Genomic DNA, 19,993 nt, shown 5'->3' on the forward strand with positions numbered 1-19,993 from the left:
ATGTCATTACCTGGATGCAACTTGAATAGTTCCTTCTGTTGTTCTTCTGTGAATGCCATTGACTGAGATCGCACTTACTGTCTGTACAACTTTGGTTGTAGCATTTGTGCTTCTTTCCAAAATGGTAGCATTGGTTATGTAGATACTACATAGTTCTGTGCAAAAACAAACAAACAAAAAACAAAAAAAAGAGCAAGAGAGAAAATATAAAAATTATAAAATATTTAAAACTTTGTTATGTTCTCTGCATGATATAGAGTATGTTATATTTTTTTAGCCCACAGAGCTGCTACTGACATTTTCTACTTATCTAACTTTTATCCTATGAATATATATGTTCATTTTTACAGAGATTATTTCTTATTCTAACCAGATTATTTCTTACTCTGCTTTGTTCACTTAACAAAGTATCACTTAACAAAGTGTATCAGCAGCATATTTTTATATCAATAGTCATTTGTAGGGGCGCCTGGGTGGCTCAGTGGGTTAAGCCGCTGCCTTTGGCTCAGGTCATGATCTCAGGGTCCTGAAATCTAGTCCCGCATTGGGCTCTCTGCTCAGCGGGGAGCCTGCTTCCTCCTCTCTCTCTCTCTGCCTGCCTCTCTGCCTACTTGTGATCTCTCTCTGTCAAATAAATAAAAATAAAATCTTAAAAAAATAGTCATTTGTATCACTATTTTATTTTATTTTATTTTTTTAAAGATTTATTTATTTATTTATCAGAGGGGGGGGGAGCGAGCACAGGCAGACAGAATGGCAGGCAGAGGCAGAGGCAGAGGGAGAAGCAGGCTCCCTGCCGAGCAAGGAGGCTGATGTTGGACTCGATCCCAGGACGCTGGGATCCTGACCTGAGCCGAAGGCAGCTGCTTAACCAACTGAGCCACCCAGGCATCCCTGTATCACTATTTTAAAAAGCATTTTTGAGAGAGTTGGAAAATTAGTACAGAGAATTCTTATATACCATTCATACAGATTTACTTGCCAGATTTACTTTGTCATTTTCTGTGTGTCCCTTCAGATTTATTTTTTCTGAACCATTTGAAGCTTAAATACATCATGTTTCCTATCCCTTAATACTTAATATCTCTGTGTATATTTTCTTTTTTCCTCGCTCTGTCTGTAATTTCTTTTTTTAAGATTTTATTTAATTATTAGAGAGTGTGTGTGTTAGCACACGAGCAGGAGGAGCTGCAGGCAGAGAGGGAGAAGCAGGCTCCCCACTGAGCAGGGAACCGGAAACAGGGCTCGATCCCAGGACTCTCAGATAATGACCTGAGGCGAAGGCAGATGCTTAACTGACTGAGCCACTCAGGCGCCCCTCTCTGTGTATTTTCTAAGAGTAAGAACGTTCTCCTTACATAACCATGGTGGAATTATCAAGTGTAAGACATTTAACTTTTTTTTTTAAGATTTTTTTTTTTTTTGACAGAGAGAGCACAAGCAAGGGGAACAGGAGAGGGAGAAGCAGGCTTCCTGCCAAGCAGGGAGACTGATGTGGGGCTCGATCCCAGGACTCTGGGGTCCCATGACATGAGCTGAAGGTGGACACTTAACTGACTGAGCCACCCAGTCGCCCCAAGACATTTACCTTTGATACAATCATTTTATCCATCCTTCTTGGCTGTTTCACTGATTCTCCCAGTAATCTCCTTTTTAGCATTTGCCCCTCTAAGACAGGACCTAGTCCAGGGTCACATACTACATGTAGCTGTTGATATGATCATCTTTGATGGTTAGATTTCTCTCTTCAGGATGTATCTCATTTGTCTTTTACTGCCTTGTCATTGAAGTTGTTTGCAATTGTTTCTTTAAGCTTTTGTCACTTGGGTCATATCATAAGTGTTATCCTAAGGTGATACGAAAGTTTCATAAGAATCATCATTTTTTTTTTTTAAAGATTTTATTTATTTATTTGACAGACAGAGATCACATGTAGGCAGAGAGGCAGGCAGAGAGAGAGGAGGAAGCAGGCTCCCTGCCAAGCAGAGAGCCCGATGTGGGGCTTGATCCCAGGACACTGAAATCATGACCTGAGCCAAAGGCAGAGGCTTAACCCACTGAGCCACCCAGGCGCCCCAAGAATCATCATTTTTAAGGCATAGAATATTTTCCATCCTTGAGTATGCTGAAATTTACATAAATCGTCCTTGTGCTCTTAGGTATTTAGTCTGATTTTATTTTATTTTAATTTAGGCTGATTTTAATTTATGAAAAAAATGGACCTAAATATTTTTCTCTGTACATCAGTGTTTTCCCACATTCAAGTATATTTGCAAATATGTGAACTAAAAGATCAGATCCATTTTCTCTTTTTCCTTCCCAATAAGAAAGTTGGCCCTAAAATGCTGGATCATGAAGGGAAAGAAGTCCCAGGAAATCGAGGTTACAAGTACTTTGGAGCAGCTAAAGATTTGCCTGGTGTCAGAGAGCTTTTTGAAAAAGAGCGTAAGTAACTGTTAATGTTTGTGATATAGTTTGTGATGATGTAATGTAGGTTTTAGCCTCTGATTGCTAGTGATCATCATAACACACCTGTAGGCTAGGTGCTCTTCCTGTATTGTTCCTCAGGTGCTCTGCAGTGATGTCAGAATTATTGTCCCCAGATTTGAGAGGAAGGGAAGCAGGCTCTCTGCAGAGAGCCTGATACAGGGCTTGATCCCAGGACTCTGGGATCATGACCTGAGCCAAAGGCAGAGGCTTTAACCCACTGAGCCACCCAGGTGCCCCTTATTGTCCCCAGATTTCAAATGAGAAACTGTAAGTACTAGTAGTTGAAGTTGTAGGCCCAGGGCGCACAGATGGGCCTGGGAGGTGGATCAAGAATTGACTGGCACCAAATTCTCACCCTTAGCACGTGCCAGTCTCTCAGCCTAAATGTTTCCCTGTTTGAGGTTTCCTTAGATTATCAGGACAGACTCTGATGTTCACTGAAACAGCTTCCTGTTTCAGTTACTTATTAGTTGAAAAGCCCTACCTGAAGAACACGTACAACCTTGGGCCAAACCCCAGGAGGTATAAATGGAGAAAAGTGGAAATGCTGGGGCGCCTGGGTGGCTCAGTGGGTTAAGCCTCTGCCTTCGGCTCGGGTCATGATCCTGGGGTCCTGGGATTGAGCCCCTCATAGGGCTCTCTGCCTAGCAGGGAGCCTGCTTCCCTTCCTCTCTCTCTGCCTGCTTCTTTGCCTATTTGTGATCTCTCTCTCTGTCAAATAAATAAATAAACTTAAAAAAAAAAAAAAGTGGAAAGGCTTTGTGTGGACTCCCGCTGCTGGTCCCCTTCACCTGACCTGCCTTCTCTCTCCATGGCCTTGGAGAGGCCAAACCTTGTCAGTCAAACCTTGGCCTTCCAAAATGCACTTGGAAACTACTAACCTGGAGTGTTTGTGGATTTTAATTTTGCCTTTTAAGAAAGTAGTCTGAGGGGCACCTGGGTGGCTCAGTGGGTTAAGCCTCTGCCTTCGGCTCAGGTCATGATCTCAGGGTCCTGGGATCGAGCCCCGCATCGGGCTCTCTGCTCAGCAGGGAGCCTGCTTCCCCCCTCTCTCTCTGCCTGCCTCTCTACCTACTTGTGATCTCTCTCTGTCAAATAAATAAATAAAATATTAAAAAAAAAAAGAAAAAAAAAGAAAGTAGTCTGAACTCTTTATACAAAGAAGTATGAATAGCAGAGAAGACACTAGTATTCTCACCACTGTTAAGATTCTGCCCCATTTCCTTCCCGTCAGCTTTTCTGTTTGTTTAAAAATATAATTCTACCTAGGGACACCTGGGTCGCTAAGCAGGAAGCCTGCTTCTCCCTTTACCACTCCCCCTGCTTGTTTTCCCACTTTTGCTGCATCTCTCTCTGCCAAATAAATAAATAAAATCTTTTAAAAAATGCAAACAGGGGCGCATTGGTGGCTCAGTGGATTGAGCCGCTGCCTTTGGCTCAGGTCATGATCTCAGGGTCCTGGGATCGAGTCCCGCATCAGGCTCTCTGCTCAGCAGGGGGCCTGCTTCCCTTCCCTTCTCTCTGCCTGCCTCTCTGCCTACTGTGATCTCTCTCTATCAAATAAATAAATAAATAAAATCTTTAAAAAAAATGCAAACAAATACAAATACAGTTCTACCTATATTAAGTCCTTCTTTTAAAATTAATTATGCCCAAACTGTTTTGCCTGTTTTATTAACAACACTTAAAAATAACTCAGGGGGCAGTGCACCTGGGTGGCTCAGTTGGCTAAACACCTGACTCTTGATTTTGGCCCAGGTCATGATCTCAAGGTCATGAGGTTGAGCCCTGCACCAGGCTCTGTGCTTAGTGGGGAGTCTGCTTGGGATTCTCTCCCTCTTCCTCTGCCCCTCCCCTCTCTAAAAATTAATCTTAAAAAAAAAAAATAATAACAATATAGGGGGTGCTTGGCTGGCTCAGTAGGTAGAGTGTGGGACTCTTGTGAGTTTGAGCCCCGTGTTGGGTGTAGAGATTATTTAAAAATAAAATCTTAAAAAAAATAATTCAGAGTTTAAGTATCATGCTGTTCATTATGAAATTAATATAATTTTATTACAGAGAAGTTGCAAAATACAGAAAATCAGAAAAAAACCTGTCCATATTTTCACATCTTATAAATGACCGTTGTTGACATGTTGGGGCATATTTTCTTCAGTTTTTAAAGGGAAATGACAATCCAACATATTGGTCAAAGAATCAAAGCTAATAATTTAAGAAGAGAAAATTCATGTGAATGAAAATATGTATGTGGAGGGGGCTCCTATACTGAGGTTATACTGTACATAATTACTTTTTAAAATTTGCATTTTTCTAAAAAAGTCAGTTGTAGATATTTTTTTAGAAAGGCAAGTGCTTTGGTCTTTTTTTTTTTTTTTTTTAAGATTGTTTATTTATTAGAGACAGAGAGTGCACAAGCAGGAGGAACAGCAGGCAGAGGCATAAGCAGCGGGGTGCTCTACCCCAGGACCCTGAAATCATGATCTGAGCTGAAGGCAGACAGTTAACCAACAGAGCCACCCAGGTACCCTGAAAGTGCTTAAGTCAGTCTTAATGAGTATAATTCAAATAGCACTGTCCCCTGGGTCTCCCCCATCCCTGTGCCCCTGGATAACTGGTAATCATAATTATCTGATTTGGTACATTCCCTTCTAGGCTTTTTTTAAAATGCACTTACATGCTTATTTCATCAGCTAAATTTCATCATTATAAGTGACAGATGACTCAACCCCAGTTCTGTTTAGGCAGAAAAGTGAATTTATTGACTCACATAACTGAAAAGCCCATGGGTGGTTTGTCTTCAGGAAAGGCTGATACCGGGTCACATTTCTTCCATGTTTAGTTTTGACTTCCAGTCTGTGAGCTTGTTTCTCTCTCTAGCTCTCTGCTTGTGGTGGCAAGTGGTCCATCATCAGTTTATGCTTTGTTTTCTCTCTGTAAGCCACCCCAAAGTGGTTAAAGCAAAACTCCTAGAATTGCTCTGGTTGGCTTGGATTGGATCCTAGGTCCATCCTTGAACCAGCCCCTATGATGGGGAGGGCTGCGATGTTCTGAGCCAGCCAGGTTTTAGCCCTGTACCCTGTCCTGGGTGCAGCCAAAATTGTCACAGGACAGGGACCAAGAGTGGTGCAGGGTTGGACAGATTTGCTATCACCAGTGTCAGGGTGATGGGTGGAGGACTGCCAAGACCCAGTGGCACTCCCATACCTGTTGTGCCATGTTCTGTGTTGATATCCTCCCATTGTTCTGCTTAGAACTCTGTGAATGGATGTGAAGGATTAAAGCATAGAGGATATGAATTAGCCATACATTATGTAACTATTCATTCACTGGAAGACCTTTAGCTATTTCTAGTTTCCCATAATTGTAAAATTTTTGTAGATCTGAAGGTTAAAAATTTATTATTTTTACTTTTTATTTCCTTGATTTACTAATGAAATTAATAATTGAATTCAGTTACTAATTGAAAAAAATTTTTAAAGATTTTATTTATTTGACAGAGATCATAAATAGGCAGAGAGAGAGGAGAGAGGAGGAAGCAGGCCCCGTGCTGAGCAGAGAGCCCGATGTGGGGCTTGATCCCAGGACCCTGGGATTATGACCTGAGCTGAAGGCAGAGGCCTTAACCCATTGAGCCACCCAGGCGCCCCACTAATTGAATTTTTTTTTTTTTAAGATTTTATTTATTTATTTGACAGACAGAGAACACAGGTAGGCAGAGAAGCAGGCAGAGAGAGAGGAGGAAGCAGGCACCCTGCTGAGCAGAGAGCCTGATATGGGGCTCGATCCCAGGACCCTGGGATCATGACTTGAGCCGAAGGCAGAGGCTTTAACCCACTGAGCCACCCAGGCGCTCCTAATTGAAATTTTTATACATGCAATATTTTTCTTCTGAAATGATCAGTTTTTACTCTTTCACCTGTTGGGTTATCATTTCCCTTTTGATTTTTTTTTTTAAGATTTTTATTTATTTATTTGACCGACAGAGATCACAAGTAGGCAGAGAGGCAGGCAGATAGAGAGAGAGAGAAAGGGAAGCAGGCTCCCTGCCGAGCAGAGAGCCTGATGCAGGGCTTGATCCCAGGACCCTGGGATCATGACCTGAGCCAAAGGCAGAAGCTTTAACCTACTGAACCACTTAGGTGCCACCCCTTTTGATTTTTTAAATATATTTTTTATTTTTTTAATTTTTGAAAAAAAACATTTTTTTAATTTTTATTTTTAAATTTTTAAATAAACATATAGTGTGTTTTTATCCCCAGGGGTTCAGGTCTGTGACTTGCCAGGTTTACACATTTCACAGTACTCATCATAGCACATACCCTCCCCAATATCCATATCCCTACCACCCTATCTTGTCCCCACCCCCCCAGCAACCCTCAGTCTGTTTTTTGAGATTGAGTCTTCTATGGTTTGTCTGAAAAAATTTTTTAAATACTTTATTTGAGAGAGAGAGAGTGAACACAAGTGTGGGGGAGGGGCCCGATGTGGGGCTGGATCCCAGGATCCTGAGATCATGACCTGAGCCGAAGGCAGACATGTAAGCGACTGAGCCACTTAGGTGCCCCTAAGATTTTTTTATTTTTAAGTAATCTCTGCACCCAACATGGGGCTGGAACTCATGACCCAGAGATAGAGAGTTGAACACTCCATCGACTGAGCTAGGCAGGGCCCCCCTCCCTTTCGATTTTTAAGAATTACATAAATACTCTGAGTACTAACCCTTAGTCTGAAAATATTTTCTTCAAGACTTTCTCATTTATCTTTTTGGTTTATTTATAGTTTCTTTTGTCTTATCTATATACTTATGATTTTTCATCGCATTTTTATTAAACCTCATGACATTTCCTGTATTATCAAAACACCTTGTGAAACAGCTATGGGGGGCCATAGTGAACCCCATTCCCCACACATCCTGTCGTTCACAGCCATAGTTATTCCAGGTTTTCACAACTCTGTAAACAATGCACATCACCGTCCATAGAGCTTTGCCTGCCTTTGTTTTTGTTTTTTGAGTTAGGATAAATTCCTTCTAAATAGGCTAATTGGGGGGCACCTGGGTGGCTCAGTGGTTTGGACTGCTGCCTTCGGCTCGGGTCATGATCTCAGGGGCCTGGGATCGAGCCCCGCATCGGGCTCCCTGCTCCGCAGGAAGCCTGCTTCCCTCTCTCTCTCTCTCTCTCTCTCTCTCTGCCTGCCTCTCTGCCTACTTGTGATTTCTCTCTGTCAAATAAATAAATAAAATCTTTAAAAATAAATAAATAAATAAATAGGCTAATTGGGTTAAAGGTTTCAAAACTGATTGAGAAAAGGGTGGGTTGTACCACTTAACGTAGTTCTATGGCTAGTATAGGAGTTGCTTATGTTGTGGAGTTTTCTTTCTTTTCTTTATTTTATTTTATTTTATTTATTTATCTGACAGAGAGATCTCAAGTAGGCAGAGGGGCAGGCAGAGAGAGAGGAAGCAGTCTCCCTGCTAGGCAGAGAGTCTGATGCAGGGCTCGATCCCAGGACCCTGAGACCATGCCCTGAGCTGAAGGTAGAGGCCCAATCCCATGAGCCACCCAGGCGCCCATCATGGTGTTTTCTTGAGCGTACTCCCTTGGCTGAGAAACATTGTATGGGATGCAGGCCCGAGTGTGATTGTGGTGATTTAGTTAAGTTGGTGCTGTTTCTTTTAGCTCTTCCTCCTCCAAGAAAGACACGTGCGGAGCTCATGAAAGCAATCGATTTTGAATACTACGGTTACCTTGATGAAGATGATGGTGTCATCGTGCCTTTGGAACAGGACTATGAGAAGAAATGTAAGTCTATGAGCAACTCATTTCATTATAGATGGCATCTGGTTTCCGTTCTGTCCTAAGAAAATGGGTTTGTAAATAGTGCCATATGCCAGAAGCGAGTTTATGTATTGCTGATGGTCTGCTCATGACTGAACCCTCCATTAACTACGATGCCATCCAGGGCTGTGTGGGGCCAGAAGCAGCAGATGGGGGAAGCCCAAGGGCGACATCAGACTTGTTTCCCACCCACTCGTAATTCATCATCTGGATTTCTTCCCACGTTGGCCTTTCTTGAACTGAGGAACTGGTGCCCATCGAAGTGGCTTTTCAGTCTGCTTGAAACACAGCTAATACATTAACAGTGCAGAGCAAGATGGCTGACCCTGAGCACTTCCTCCACGCCATGTCTTGTGCTAACCATTTTCTGGACTCTGTTCTGAAGCCTCATGACAGCCCTGTGAGGAATCATTAGTGCTGATCTCCCAGTGGTGTGTGGAGCTAGGGCTTTGGTCGGGAGTCTGAGCCTGTTTCCAGCAGCATGTACAGTTGTGTCTCCCTTGTCAACCTGAAGCCACTCAGGTTGCTGAACTTGGGAGGATCTTGGAATGTCCCCTAAACAGCTGCCTTATTGTGACTTCCGGCCAGAGCTGTGGTGTGACCAGACTCTCTCACATCCTGCTCCTGCCTGCCAGGGCAGAGTGGAGGGAGCTCCTCTTGAGAGGGGACTCGGGGCCTTGCCCTGCATGGTGGGTAAAGCTAATTCAGAGGCCTGACTCTCCTATTTCTGCAGTCAGGGCCGGGTTGGTGGAAAAGTGGAAAGCAGAGCGAGAGGCCCGGCTGGCGAGAGGAGAAAAGGAGGAGGAGGAGGAAGAGGAGGAAGAGATCAACATATATGCTGTCACTGAGGAGGAGGTACTGTGGGTGGGGGTGGGGGGACTGGTCCTCACTGCCTTCTGCTCCAAGCCACCGGCAAGACTGGACCTTGGGGGAATCGGTGGGGCGGTAGGAAGCCTCAGCTCACTGGGGAGAGATCAGGGTCAAAGCCCAGCTCTCTGGCTGGGAACTCCTCTTCCTTACCTGGAAGATGGGTATGAGGATTACCTCGCGCATCCCAGGGAGGGTTCCAGAAGGGAATGGCTATGAGAGTGTGAGAACACTCTGTAATCTGTGCTTTACACCCAGAATTACTTTCCTGCTTCTTAGATGTAGGTCCCCCTGAATATACTGCTACCCAACTTCTAAACACTTGGGAAGCCATATGATTTTCAGCCCCATCCCCATTTTTCCTTCTTATTTATCTGTTCACTTATTTATTGTTACTGTGTTTTCAAGCGCAATTATAGATCTGTTGCATTAGTTGCTTTTACTTTATAAAGTACCACAGATGGAGATGCTTAAACACCAGAAATGGGTTTACTCAGTGTTCTAGAAGCTGGAAGTCTGAGCTCAAGGTGTCAGCAGTAGGTCTTGTCATTTCTCTTTAGATGCCGGTCCAGGAGCTCTGCTGCAATCTTAACACCCCCCCATCCCTCCAGGGTAGAGATAGAAACCCACCCAGAGCAGACAAGGCTTTGATGCAGAAGGTCACCCCAAGGGTGGAGCTGTGGTCCTGCCTCGAAGCCAGAGCCTTCTAGTTCCAGGCTCTCCTGAGGGGCCTGCCATGCAGGCCTCACTCCTTGACACATCCAGAGAGAATGAAGTGGATTTGCTGGACTGAGAAGGGAAGGGGCGTTACCGCTGTGTGGGCGGTAGGTCAGGGCCTGTATGAGGAGCTTGCTGTGATACGGGTGGCAAAGAAGCAGTCTCAGAGGTTAGCGACTTGTTGGCATCACACATGATATAGCTGACCTCAGGCTTCTGGGCAGGTTTGGCTGATGAGCAGTGGGAAGAGTGAAGCATTTGAAATAAGCTGGCATATGTGCTTGCTTCAGCGGCATATCCACTGAAGTGGCAGCATGCCCTAGGAAGGTCTCGTCTGGTCTTGTATTTTCTTCTCTTGTCTTGTTTTTTCTTTTCTTCCTGCCTCCCTTCCTTTTTCCTTTTTTTTTTCCCCCTAAGTGGAACCCAGCACAGGGCTTGAACTCAAGACCCTGTGATGAAAACCTGAGTGGAGATCGAGGGTCAGATGCTTAACCATCTGAGCCACCCAGGCGCCCGTACCTAGGAAGGTCTTCTTTAGCTGCAAACATTCATCTGTTCTTTTAGCAGCTGTTGCCTTAATTAGTGGCTACTGTGAGCCGGGCCCATGCTGGGGCCACAGCAGTAATGGAGCTCTGCTTATAGCTTAAAGTCAGTGAGGAGACAGTCCAGTGGGTAGAATCAGTGGAAAACAGTGGCTGTCACAGCAGCTCTGAGACAGTGGCAGTGAAACCTTTCCTGGGGAGCAGCCCATTTAGCGAGGCCTGGAAGATCAGGAGAAGTTAACCAAGTGAGAGGCGGTGAGGGAAGAGTGTTCCAGGCAGAAGGGAACAGCATGTACTGAGAGACACTGTGGGAGTTGGGGGACAGAGGACAGGCCCATGTGGCTGAAGCACAGTGTGGGCTGCTGGTGGGGAGAGAGAGGAGGTGGGAGAGAGGGGCAAGGCAGGACAAGTGAGCGCCCCAGCTCTATAGGGAGGAGGCTTTGCCTTTATCCGGAGAGCAGTGGCAGGCCTCCAAAGGTTATTGTGGTTTTTTTTTTTTTTTTTTTTAAGATTTTATTTACTTATTTGAGAGAGAGGAGAGAACGAGCATGAGGCAGAGGGAGAAGCAGACTTTCCACTGAGCAGGGAGGCTGTTGTGGGACTCAATCCCAGGACCCTGAGATTATGACCCCAGCCGAAGGCAGCCACTTCACTCACTGAACCATCCAGGTGCCCCAAGTGTTTTTTTTTTTGTTGTTGTTGTTGTTGTTTTAAATGATTTACAGGAATGGTAGCACTGTGTATCCTTCACCCAGTTTTCCCCAATGGTTACATCTTCCAGAGTTATAGTACAGTCCACGCTGCAGGACAGAGTTGGGGTAATGAGTACATAGAGTTTGGTGTCTTCTATCACGTGTGGATTTGTGTAACCACCATTTCTTTCTCTCTCTCTCTTTTTTTTGTGAAGATTTCTTTATTAGAGCATGTGCGGTGGGGAGGGCAGAGGGAAAGGGAGAGAGAGTCTTAAACAGATGCTCTGCTCAGCACGGAGCCCAATGTGGGGCTCGAGCTCACAAACCTGAGATCAGGACCTGAGCCAAAACCAGGAGTTAGTCACTTAACTGACTGCGCCATCCAAGTGCCCCTGTAAACACCATTTCAGTTAAGATACAGAGCTGTTCCCTCTCTGCACTGCTCCCTTAGAGTCACACCTCCCTCCTTCCTCCATCCCTTACCTCTGGCAAACTCCAGTCTGTTCTCTTTATCTATAATTCTGTCATTTTGAGAATGTTTCATAAATGAAATCATACCTTATGTCACCTTTGAGGATGATTCCGACACTCAGCACAGTGCCCTTGAGATCCATCGGAATTGTTGGGTTCAAGAGTTAATTCCCTTTTATTGCTGGGTAGATTCCATATAGAGAGAAGTATGTGAGTGGTAAGTGGGCAGGTCAGTGCATTTTATTTTATTTTTTTTTAAAGATTTAATTTATTTATTTGACAGAGAGAGATCACAAGTAGGCAGGGAAGCAGGCAGAGAGAGAGAGGAGGAAGCAGGCTCCCTGCTGAGCAGAGAGCCCGATGCGGAACTTGATCCCAGGACCCTGAGATCACGACCTGAGCCAAAGACAGTGGCTTAATCCACTGAGCCGCCCAGGTGCCCGGTCAGTGCATTTTCACAAGGCAAACAACCCCATGGAGCAAATACCCAGTCATGAAACAACATGACCATGACCAGCACCCTAGAAGCTTGCTTCTGCCCCACTGGGTGTTACTCTCCTGACCTTGGATAACCCTTAAGCTCTTACCTATTTCTGAACTTGACGTTTGTCGGTGGAATCATGCATACTCTTTAGTGTCTCATGGTCATGGGAATCTGTTTAGTACCTCATTCAGTACCAAATGAGGCTGCTGTGGCCTTCCTCGTTCACAGGGAGCCGTTTATGTTGCGTGTACATGGAGGAGCGGAATTATCAGGTTGTAAGGGAGGCACATGCTAGGCTTCAGAAGATGCGGCTGAACCATTTCCTGGGGTGCTAGGTGCGTTTACCCTCCTGCCAGCAGCATCCAAGACGTTCCACTGAAGGGTGTGCCAAGAGGCCAGTGCGGGCCACCAAGGGCCTCCCAGGGGTCCTTGCTGCTCGGGTCTCCCAAGCCACAGTATTTCCTTAGGTGATTAGTAATCTCTCTTGACTTAAGTGCAGCCTCTGAGTTGGCCTTTTTTTCTCTATGTGATCTTCATTAAACAAAATAGAGAACATGTATGAGGTTCAAAAGAAAAAAAAATATATAAAGATCAACAAAAATTCTATAGGTCTCTTAGTGCAGAGATGCGCCTGGTTCTCATAGCTCTCGCTAGTTTCTGTTCCTGTTTTCTTTCCTCAGACAAAAGGTGGCATCATTTACACATTGTTTCATTGCTCTTTATTTTTTTTTTAATTTTTTTAAAAGATTTTATTTATTTATTTAACAGACAGAAATCACAAGTAGGCAGAGAGGCAGGCAGAGAGAGAGGAGGAAGCAGGCTCCCTGCTGAGCAGAGAGCCTGATGCGGGGCTCGATCCCAGGACTTTGGGATCATGACCTGAGCCGAAGGCAGATGCTTTAACCCACTGAGCCACCCAGGCGCCCCTCATTGCTCTTTAAATAGTTAATGGTGGGGGTGCCTGGGTGGCTCAGTGGGTTAAGCGCCTGCCTTCGGCTCAGGTCATGATCCCAGGGTCCTGGGATGGAGCCCCGCATCAGGCTCCCTGCTCAGTGAGGAGCCTGCTCCCGCCTCCCTCACTCCCCTGCTTGTGTTTCCTCTCTTGCTGTGTCTCTTTCTCTGTCAAATAAATAAAATCTTTAAAAAAAAGTAAAAATAGGGTGCCTGGGTGGCTCTGTGGATTAAACCTCTGCTTTCGGCTCAGGTCATGATCCCAGGGTCCTGGGATTGAGCCCTGCATCGGGCTCTCTGCTCAGTGGGGAGCCTGCTTCCCCATCTCTCTCTACCTGCCTCTCTGCCTCCTTGTGATCTCTCTCTCTCTCTCTCTCAAATAAATAAATAAAATTAAAAAAAATTAGGGACGCCTGGGTGGCTCAGTTGGTTAAGCAGCTGCCTTCGGCTCAGGTCATGATCCCAGCATCCTGGGATCGAGTCCCACATCGGGCTCCTTGCTCCACAGGGAGCCTGCTTCTCCCTCTGACTCTGCCTTCCACTCTGTCTGCCTGTGCTCGCTCTCACTCTCTCTCTCTCACAAATAAATAAATAAAATCTTAAAAAAAAATACTTAAAAAAAAAAATTAAAAAAAATTAAAATAAACAAATATATAGTCAGTGGTGCTTCTTCATGTCTTTCTGAGCCTTGAGCTTCCTCTTTCCTTTTGTTTCTTCCTTGTAAGCAGCTGCACAGATGTCCAGTTTTGTAGTGATACTGGCCTGTGTTTAATAGGCTCCTGCTCACTGACTGTTTGGGGGTTCTGTTTGTAGTCTGATGAGGAAGGCAGCCAGGAGAAAGGAGGTGAAGATGGGCAGCAGAAGTTCATCGCCCACGTCCCAGTGCCATCCCAGCAAGAGGTAGGACAGAGCGGGGAGCTGCCCTTGCCGGTGGGGCTTCTCCAGCGCCAGGGGTCTCACCTCTAAAGGAGACTGCACGGAGTGGGGGACCGGGTTTGCCTCGGCCTTCCTGTCCATTAGGGCAGCTCTGACTCCGACCACACAGGTTGCTCTGCTCACAACAGGGTGTGGACTTCCGAGGAGGCAGGCCCTTGTCTGCTTTAGGGGATACTGTCACACGGTGTTCCCACACTTCCGGTGGGGAAGAGTGGGGCTTGGGTAGATGCCTCTGGGTTTTGGCTCCTCAGTGGCCTCTGTCCTGGGCACTCCCTCCTGGCCAGGTTCCAGCAAGGTATGGAGGGCCTCTCGGAGGAGTAAAGGATGAGCCCTTTCTTCTTGCCATCCACAGATCGAGGAGGCCCTGGTACGGAGGAAGAAGATGGAACTCCTCCAGAAGTATGCTAGTGAGACCCTGCAGGCCCAGAGCGAAGAGGCCAAGAGACTTCTGGGCTACTAGGGCTGAGCTGAGACCTGCTCAGGGTCTGAAAATCTGACAGAAGACCATCATCCCCCGGTGGCCCTTGGTGAGCCCACCGCACTCTGCTGTCCTGGGATCGCAGACAGGCTGGCTAGTGCTTCGAGTCTTCCTACTACTTCCCCTCTTTTTCCTAACCCCCCTCTCCTGATCTGAAGGGAGGGGCTGCCTGGGCCTCGCTGGCAGGCTGTCTGCGTACTGAACCCGTTCAGCTGTCACTTTTGTACAAATGTTTTGCTATTGTAGGAACCCACTTATTTTTATCCGGAGTGTGTAAAACAGGCTGCTCACAGACGGCCTGTGTTTTACTTAGCTTTCTACTGTCATCGCTGGGGAGGGAGGTCAATTTATGACTGCCATTAAAAAGATGCAGTTTTTCCTAAAAAGACGTATTGCTACCTCCTCTTGAAAAATGACAAAATGTGTCAACCCTGGGCCCATAGTCACATGTCAGTTGCCAGCCAGGGCTGTTCCTTTTGGGTCAGGTTCTGCCCCCAGTTGTCTGTGGCCCACTCAGCCTGCCTCCTTCCCTTCTGCCCAGGTGGCAGGAGTTTCAGTTCGTTACTTCTGTCTTACGACTCGTTCAGAAGAGAGCTATTTTATTAAAGATTTTTATATGAAAGGGAAACTTCCATGTCTGCAGCTTGTTCCTGGAAGCGCACTGAGGTGCAGTGGGATGCCTGGTGCAGAGTCCCTGCTGGGACCAGAGACCCGAAGTACAAGGCCCGGGTGTGGGAGGGGTGGGACACATTCCGGGCTCCCTCTCAGGGCAGAGGCTGGGGAGGTCCCCAAGGTGGCCTGGGTCAGAGCACACCACGGATGCCCAGGAAGCTACAGTCAGAGCCAAGGCTGCCCTCTGGGCTGGGTCTGTTCTTTCCAGTAGAGATGGGACACAGCAGTCTCCAGGGCTGTGTGTGTGTCGGGGTGGGGGGTGCTCCATGTACTCTGTAGGGATCCTGGGAGAGTCTGGGAGTCAGCATCAGGACCAGGGGGCTGTCCTTTGGGTCCGGGCCCCAACTTGGACTGTGTGTCAACAGGTGGCCCTGCTTGGGGAAGCCTGTGACACGGGGGAGTTGGGCTCTTTGGGCAGGTCTGGGGGGGTCTGCCTGTCAGGGGAACAGCGGGGTCAGGGAATGCCAAATCCCCATGTGGCTGAGGGTGGTGAGTGTCAGGGGAGAAGCTAGCCAGGCCATGGCCAACCCAGATAGGCCCCTTGAGGGAGCTGTGCAGATCCTAGCAAGAGTTTGAACCAGGCAATGTGTCACCTGCCTTAGGAGGGTGTGTGGAGCTGGATGTGGAGACAGGAGGCAGGAGGCAGGGCAGGCAGAGGCTGGGGGCAGGGGGATGTGGCTGCATGGGAAAGGCAACAGAGGGTGAGGAGAGGGGGGGTGTGACTGGGGTGGGGGCACCTTGCCTCCTGGCTTCCCTCAGGGAAGGGCTGGCTTGTCCCCCCCTTAGCTGAGCCCCTGGGTGAATGTGTGTAGGGAGCAGGGGGAGGTGGGGTTGCAGCTTTGGGAACCCCCAGGGGAGGGAGGGGCAGGGCCAGGCTCAGCTCTGGGACCTAGGCCCCTGGTCTTAGTTACCCTGTTTTAAAGCCCAGGACTTTGTCCCAGGGTCCGGCAGTGCTACGGTGCAGGCAGAGGCAAGCGAGGGCCCTCATCACAGTCTCTTTGGGATGTGTAGTGGCCTGGCTCAGACCACTCCCTTGGGGGTTTTTCTTCCAAAGGGCACATGTAGGCTTGGGGGCTGCCCAGCATTCAAGGACAGCAGGAAATCCAAACTGTAGGCATTTCTTCTGCCTGGAAAAGGTGACTGGAAATGCCTGGAGTGTGACCCCTCTGGAAGGTCCAGGCTCCAGGCCTCCATCCCTTAGTCAGTGGAGTTACCAGGCTTCTAACCCCTGGGATAGAGCCAGACACAGGAGCCCCTGCTCCAGCCCCGCAGTATACAGAGCCTGTCCCAGCTAGGGTCTTGCAGTGGCTTGCTGGGACGTAGGCAGACAGGAATGAGTGTCCCATAACTGAGGAAACCGAGGCTGGGTGGGAAAGCACCTAGCACCATGTCCTATAGGTGTCCTTGGCAGAGATGGCCCTGACCCCAGGCTTCTTCCTGTCCCAGAGGCCCTGGCTACTTGCCCTGCGAGAGGCCAGAGAGGGAAGATCTCTGCAGGGCTCCCATTCTGGACCTGCAACAGCAGAGGAATCTGCTGGGCAGGTGTCATCACTGGTGGGGATGTGGTTCCTTGGCCCAGTTCATTGCTCAGAGACAAAAGAGCCAGTTCTGGGAGCCTTGAGTTTGTTGACAAAATCTGTTTCGTGGTTTATACTAGCTTTGGCTTTGCCTGAAGTTTCCAAAAAGGCGACTCTCCATATTTCCATAGACTTCCCTCCCTTTTGCTCACCCCACTGGTTTTCTTACAAGTAAAACATCAGTCTTCCTCTTGGTTTGCTTTAAGATTCATCAGACTAGCACCATCCAGGCCTTAGGCTGGGCTTCCTCCCCATGTATCCCCACCCGCCCTGTACTCTGACCCCCGTGACACTTGTGTTCGGGCTCTTGAGCAATTTATAAACAAGGAAGAGATGAACATGTTCTACTCTGACCCTGGATACCTTGGGCAGTGATGAGAGGGACAGGCCGGTCACAGGGGAGCAAAGGTTCCGGTTGTGTGGCCACACAGACAGCAGCCCCCCCATCCTCTAACAACTGAACTGAAGAAGAGACATCAGCATCCCACTGCCTCCTCCCAAAGCCCTAAGAAAGGATATAGTGGGGGTGTCTCAGCCCCTGCTCACAGAAACTGTGAAGCGATGACAGCAGGAACCCATCTGGGTACATCAGGCCTTCCCTAGTGGGGCAGGCAGCGCTTGACTAATGAGCAGACGGGACCCTGGGGAGACCAGTGGCAGCACACCGCCCCTTCAGGCATTTTCATATCTGTCCCTCTCCTGTTGCACTTCCCCCCCAACACCCCCTCCCAAAAAGAATGTAGAGGGAAGTTCCCTGCAGGGTTGAGGGGTGCTGAGTTTCCACACAGGGTATTTCCTGCGCATCTCAAAGCCTGGGTTTCCATCTCAGTCAGTGTGGTGAGGAGTGGGGAGAGCAGGGCTTGATCCCCCTCAGTCCCTCTGGCTATGCCATGGAGGACTCCATGCAAACTGGCAAGTTGGAGGGTCTGGGAAAAAGGGCGGGGATGGGGGACACAGATGACGGAGGAATAAGGTGTAATACTGTGTTTCAGAGGGTCTGGGACTTATCACTGAAGTTTGAGCAGCGGAGTGGCCTCCTCAGAGCCCCTTGGGTGGGGGGAGGGGAACTGTGGGAACCTGATGCTGAGAGGGTGGTGTGGAGGGGGGGCTGCTAAGCCAGCACAGGCCTGGGTAGGAGCACTGTGCCAGGTGGAGGGTGGCAGTGGGGGTGGGAGGACAGTATGGAGCTGGCAGAGGTAGAAGTAGGGGTGCTGCGAGGGCCATTCGATCCCTTTATTTTCAGACAGAGCCTCAAGCATGAAATGGAATCAACAGAAGCAGGGAGGACTGGGGTTCATTTCCCCATGTTCGTGATGTTTTGGGGTTCTGGGAGTGGGGAGAGAGTTGGATTTGGATAGCTGGCATTTCTTTGATCTCCAGTTAGGCTGAGGGCTGGCCCCTGGGAGGGCACCTTCCCAGTCATCAGCCAGCACCAGCCCAGGGTACCCATGTCTACAGCTCCGGTAAGATAGCTTTGCTTCCTTGCTGCGCCATTATATTCTAATGTCGCATAGCAAGCCCTCTTCTATATTAAGAATGCAGGGTATCATCGTTGATGTCTGGTCTTCGCTTCCTTACTGTGTTTTCTCACCTTCGTGTCTGATGGGTCTGTTGGAGGCACATTTTTAGCACTAAGTCTGGGTGCTGCAAAATAGAACTTAGGTGATATTGTTAGAGGTTGTGTATTTTAATCATGGTGACTGTAGAAAGAATAAAGATAAGAAAAGAAAGGAGGAAGAAGGGTGCCTGGGTGGCTCAGTTGGTTAAGCGACTGCCTTCTGCTCAGGTCAAAATGCCAGGGTTCTGGGATCAAGTCCCACATCAGGCTCCAAGGAAGGGCAAGAAAGATGGCATTGGAGTTCTGATCCACAGACTGTTGGGGTGACCACGGGCGCTTTGGCTTATCAACTGGGATGGTGTGCTCCCATGTAGCAACAGTACAAAGACAGTTAAAAGTCAGCCTACCTACCACTAGCTTTAAGAATGTTAAATTGTGGGGCCCCTGGGTGGCTCAGTTGTTGAGCATCTGCCCTCTGCTCAGGTCATGATCCCAGAGTCCTGGGAGTGAGTCCTGCATCAGGAAGCCTGCTTCTCCCTCTCCCACTCTTCCTGCTTGTGTTCCCTCTCTCACTGTGTCTCTCTGTCAAATAAATAAATAAAATCTTTAAAAAAGGAATTTAAAATTTTTAAAAAGATTTTATTTATTTGAAAGAGAGAGAGAGAGAGCACAAGCAGGAGGAGTGGCAGGCAGAGGCAGAGGGAAAAGCAGTCTCCTTGATGAGCAGGAAGCCAGACCTGGGGCTCAATCTCAGAACCCTGGGATCACAAGCTGACCCAAAGGCAGCTGGTTAACCATCAGAGCCACCCAGGTGCCCAAGTGCCCCAAGAATGTTAAATTCTTGGCACATTTTAAAAATTTGGGATATGCATTGTTTCAAAACTGGAGCATTAAGTGAGATATAAACATTTTTGGATTTGAATCACTCTGTTTCAAATGAGCATAATTTGATTTCAGATAAAATGCCATTGTGCTACGTAGAAACTTACCACCAATAGAGAGGTAATGCAGATATTTTTTAATAGCTTTATTGAGGTATAATTTACTCACCATCAATTCTACCCATTGTAAGTGTACAATTTAAGAATTTTAATAAATTTCCTGTGTCATGCAGCCCTTATGACAGTCTAGTTTTGTTTTATTTTTTTTTTAAAAAGATTTTATTTATTTATTTGAGGGAGAGAGAGAGGGCATGCTTGTAGGAGGTGGGGGGTAGTGCTAAGGGGCAGAGGGAGAAGCAGACTCCTCTACTGATCAGGGAGCCCAATGCAAGGCTCGATCCCAGGGCCCTGAGATAATGACCTGAGCCAAAGGCAGACACTTAACCAATGGAACCACCCAAGTGCCCCAACAGTCTAGGTTTAGAACATTTCCATCACCCACAAAGACAAGTGGTAGCTGGACTTTCTGGCAAGATCCATAGCCAGCCCAACGGGCCTTCACCCTACCCTAAACCAATTCCAGGCAAGGCAAACGTAAAGGCCAGTTCAGTTATTCAGCCACATGTCCACCCCACCCTGTGAATGTCTATTCTCTTTTTTCCTTTCCCCATGCTTCCAGTAGCTGAGTCTTGGCTCATCTCAGCCCCCGGCTCACCTTTTCCTTTCTTCTTTCCACCAGTGGCTGTGAGGAGCCACTCTGGGCTGGAACAGAAGTTATTTTCTGGGGTTCTGAGCTTTGACATGCCCCAGAGCCAACCCCAGCCTGTGGAAGTCTTCCAC

At 47.5% G+C, this 19,993-nt stretch overlaps 1 protein-coding gene and 1 long non-coding RNA gene across 3 annotated transcripts in view; both read left to right on the forward strand.

Annotated features, from left to right (window-relative positions):
- ISY1 (ISY1 splicing factor homolog) overlaps nucleotides 1-15,093 on the forward strand; it is a 30,331-nt gene extending 15,238 nt beyond the window's left edge. The window contains exons 7-11 of one of the 2 annotated variants that reach the window (XM_082747626.1): nucleotides 2,328-2,445; nucleotides 8,169-8,291; nucleotides 9,061-9,182; nucleotides 13,865-13,951; nucleotides 14,340-15,093. In XM_082747626.1, coding sequence (XP_082603752.1) covers nucleotides 2,328-2,445; nucleotides 8,169-8,291; nucleotides 9,061-9,182; nucleotides 13,865-13,951; nucleotides 14,340-14,447 — 558 coding nt within the window. In that variant the 3' untranslated portion in view covers nucleotides 14,448-15,093. The remainder of the gene's footprint in view (nucleotides 1-2,327; nucleotides 2,446-8,168; nucleotides 8,292-9,060; nucleotides 9,183-13,864; nucleotides 13,952-14,339) is intronic. The other variant, XM_082747627.1, reaches the window with a different exon arrangement.
- The window catches only part of LOC309872844, an 802,828-nt gene that overhangs the window by 426,714 nt on the left and 356,121 nt on the right, over nucleotides 1-19,993 (forward strand). The window lies entirely within an intron of this gene.

The sequence above is a fragment of the Mustela nivalis genome (genome assembly GCF_964662115.1).
Source record: "Mustela nivalis genome assembly, chromosome: 1".
In the NCBI taxonomy this organism is placed as follows: domain Eukaryota; kingdom Metazoa; phylum Chordata; class Mammalia; order Carnivora; family Mustelidae; genus Mustela; species Mustela nivalis.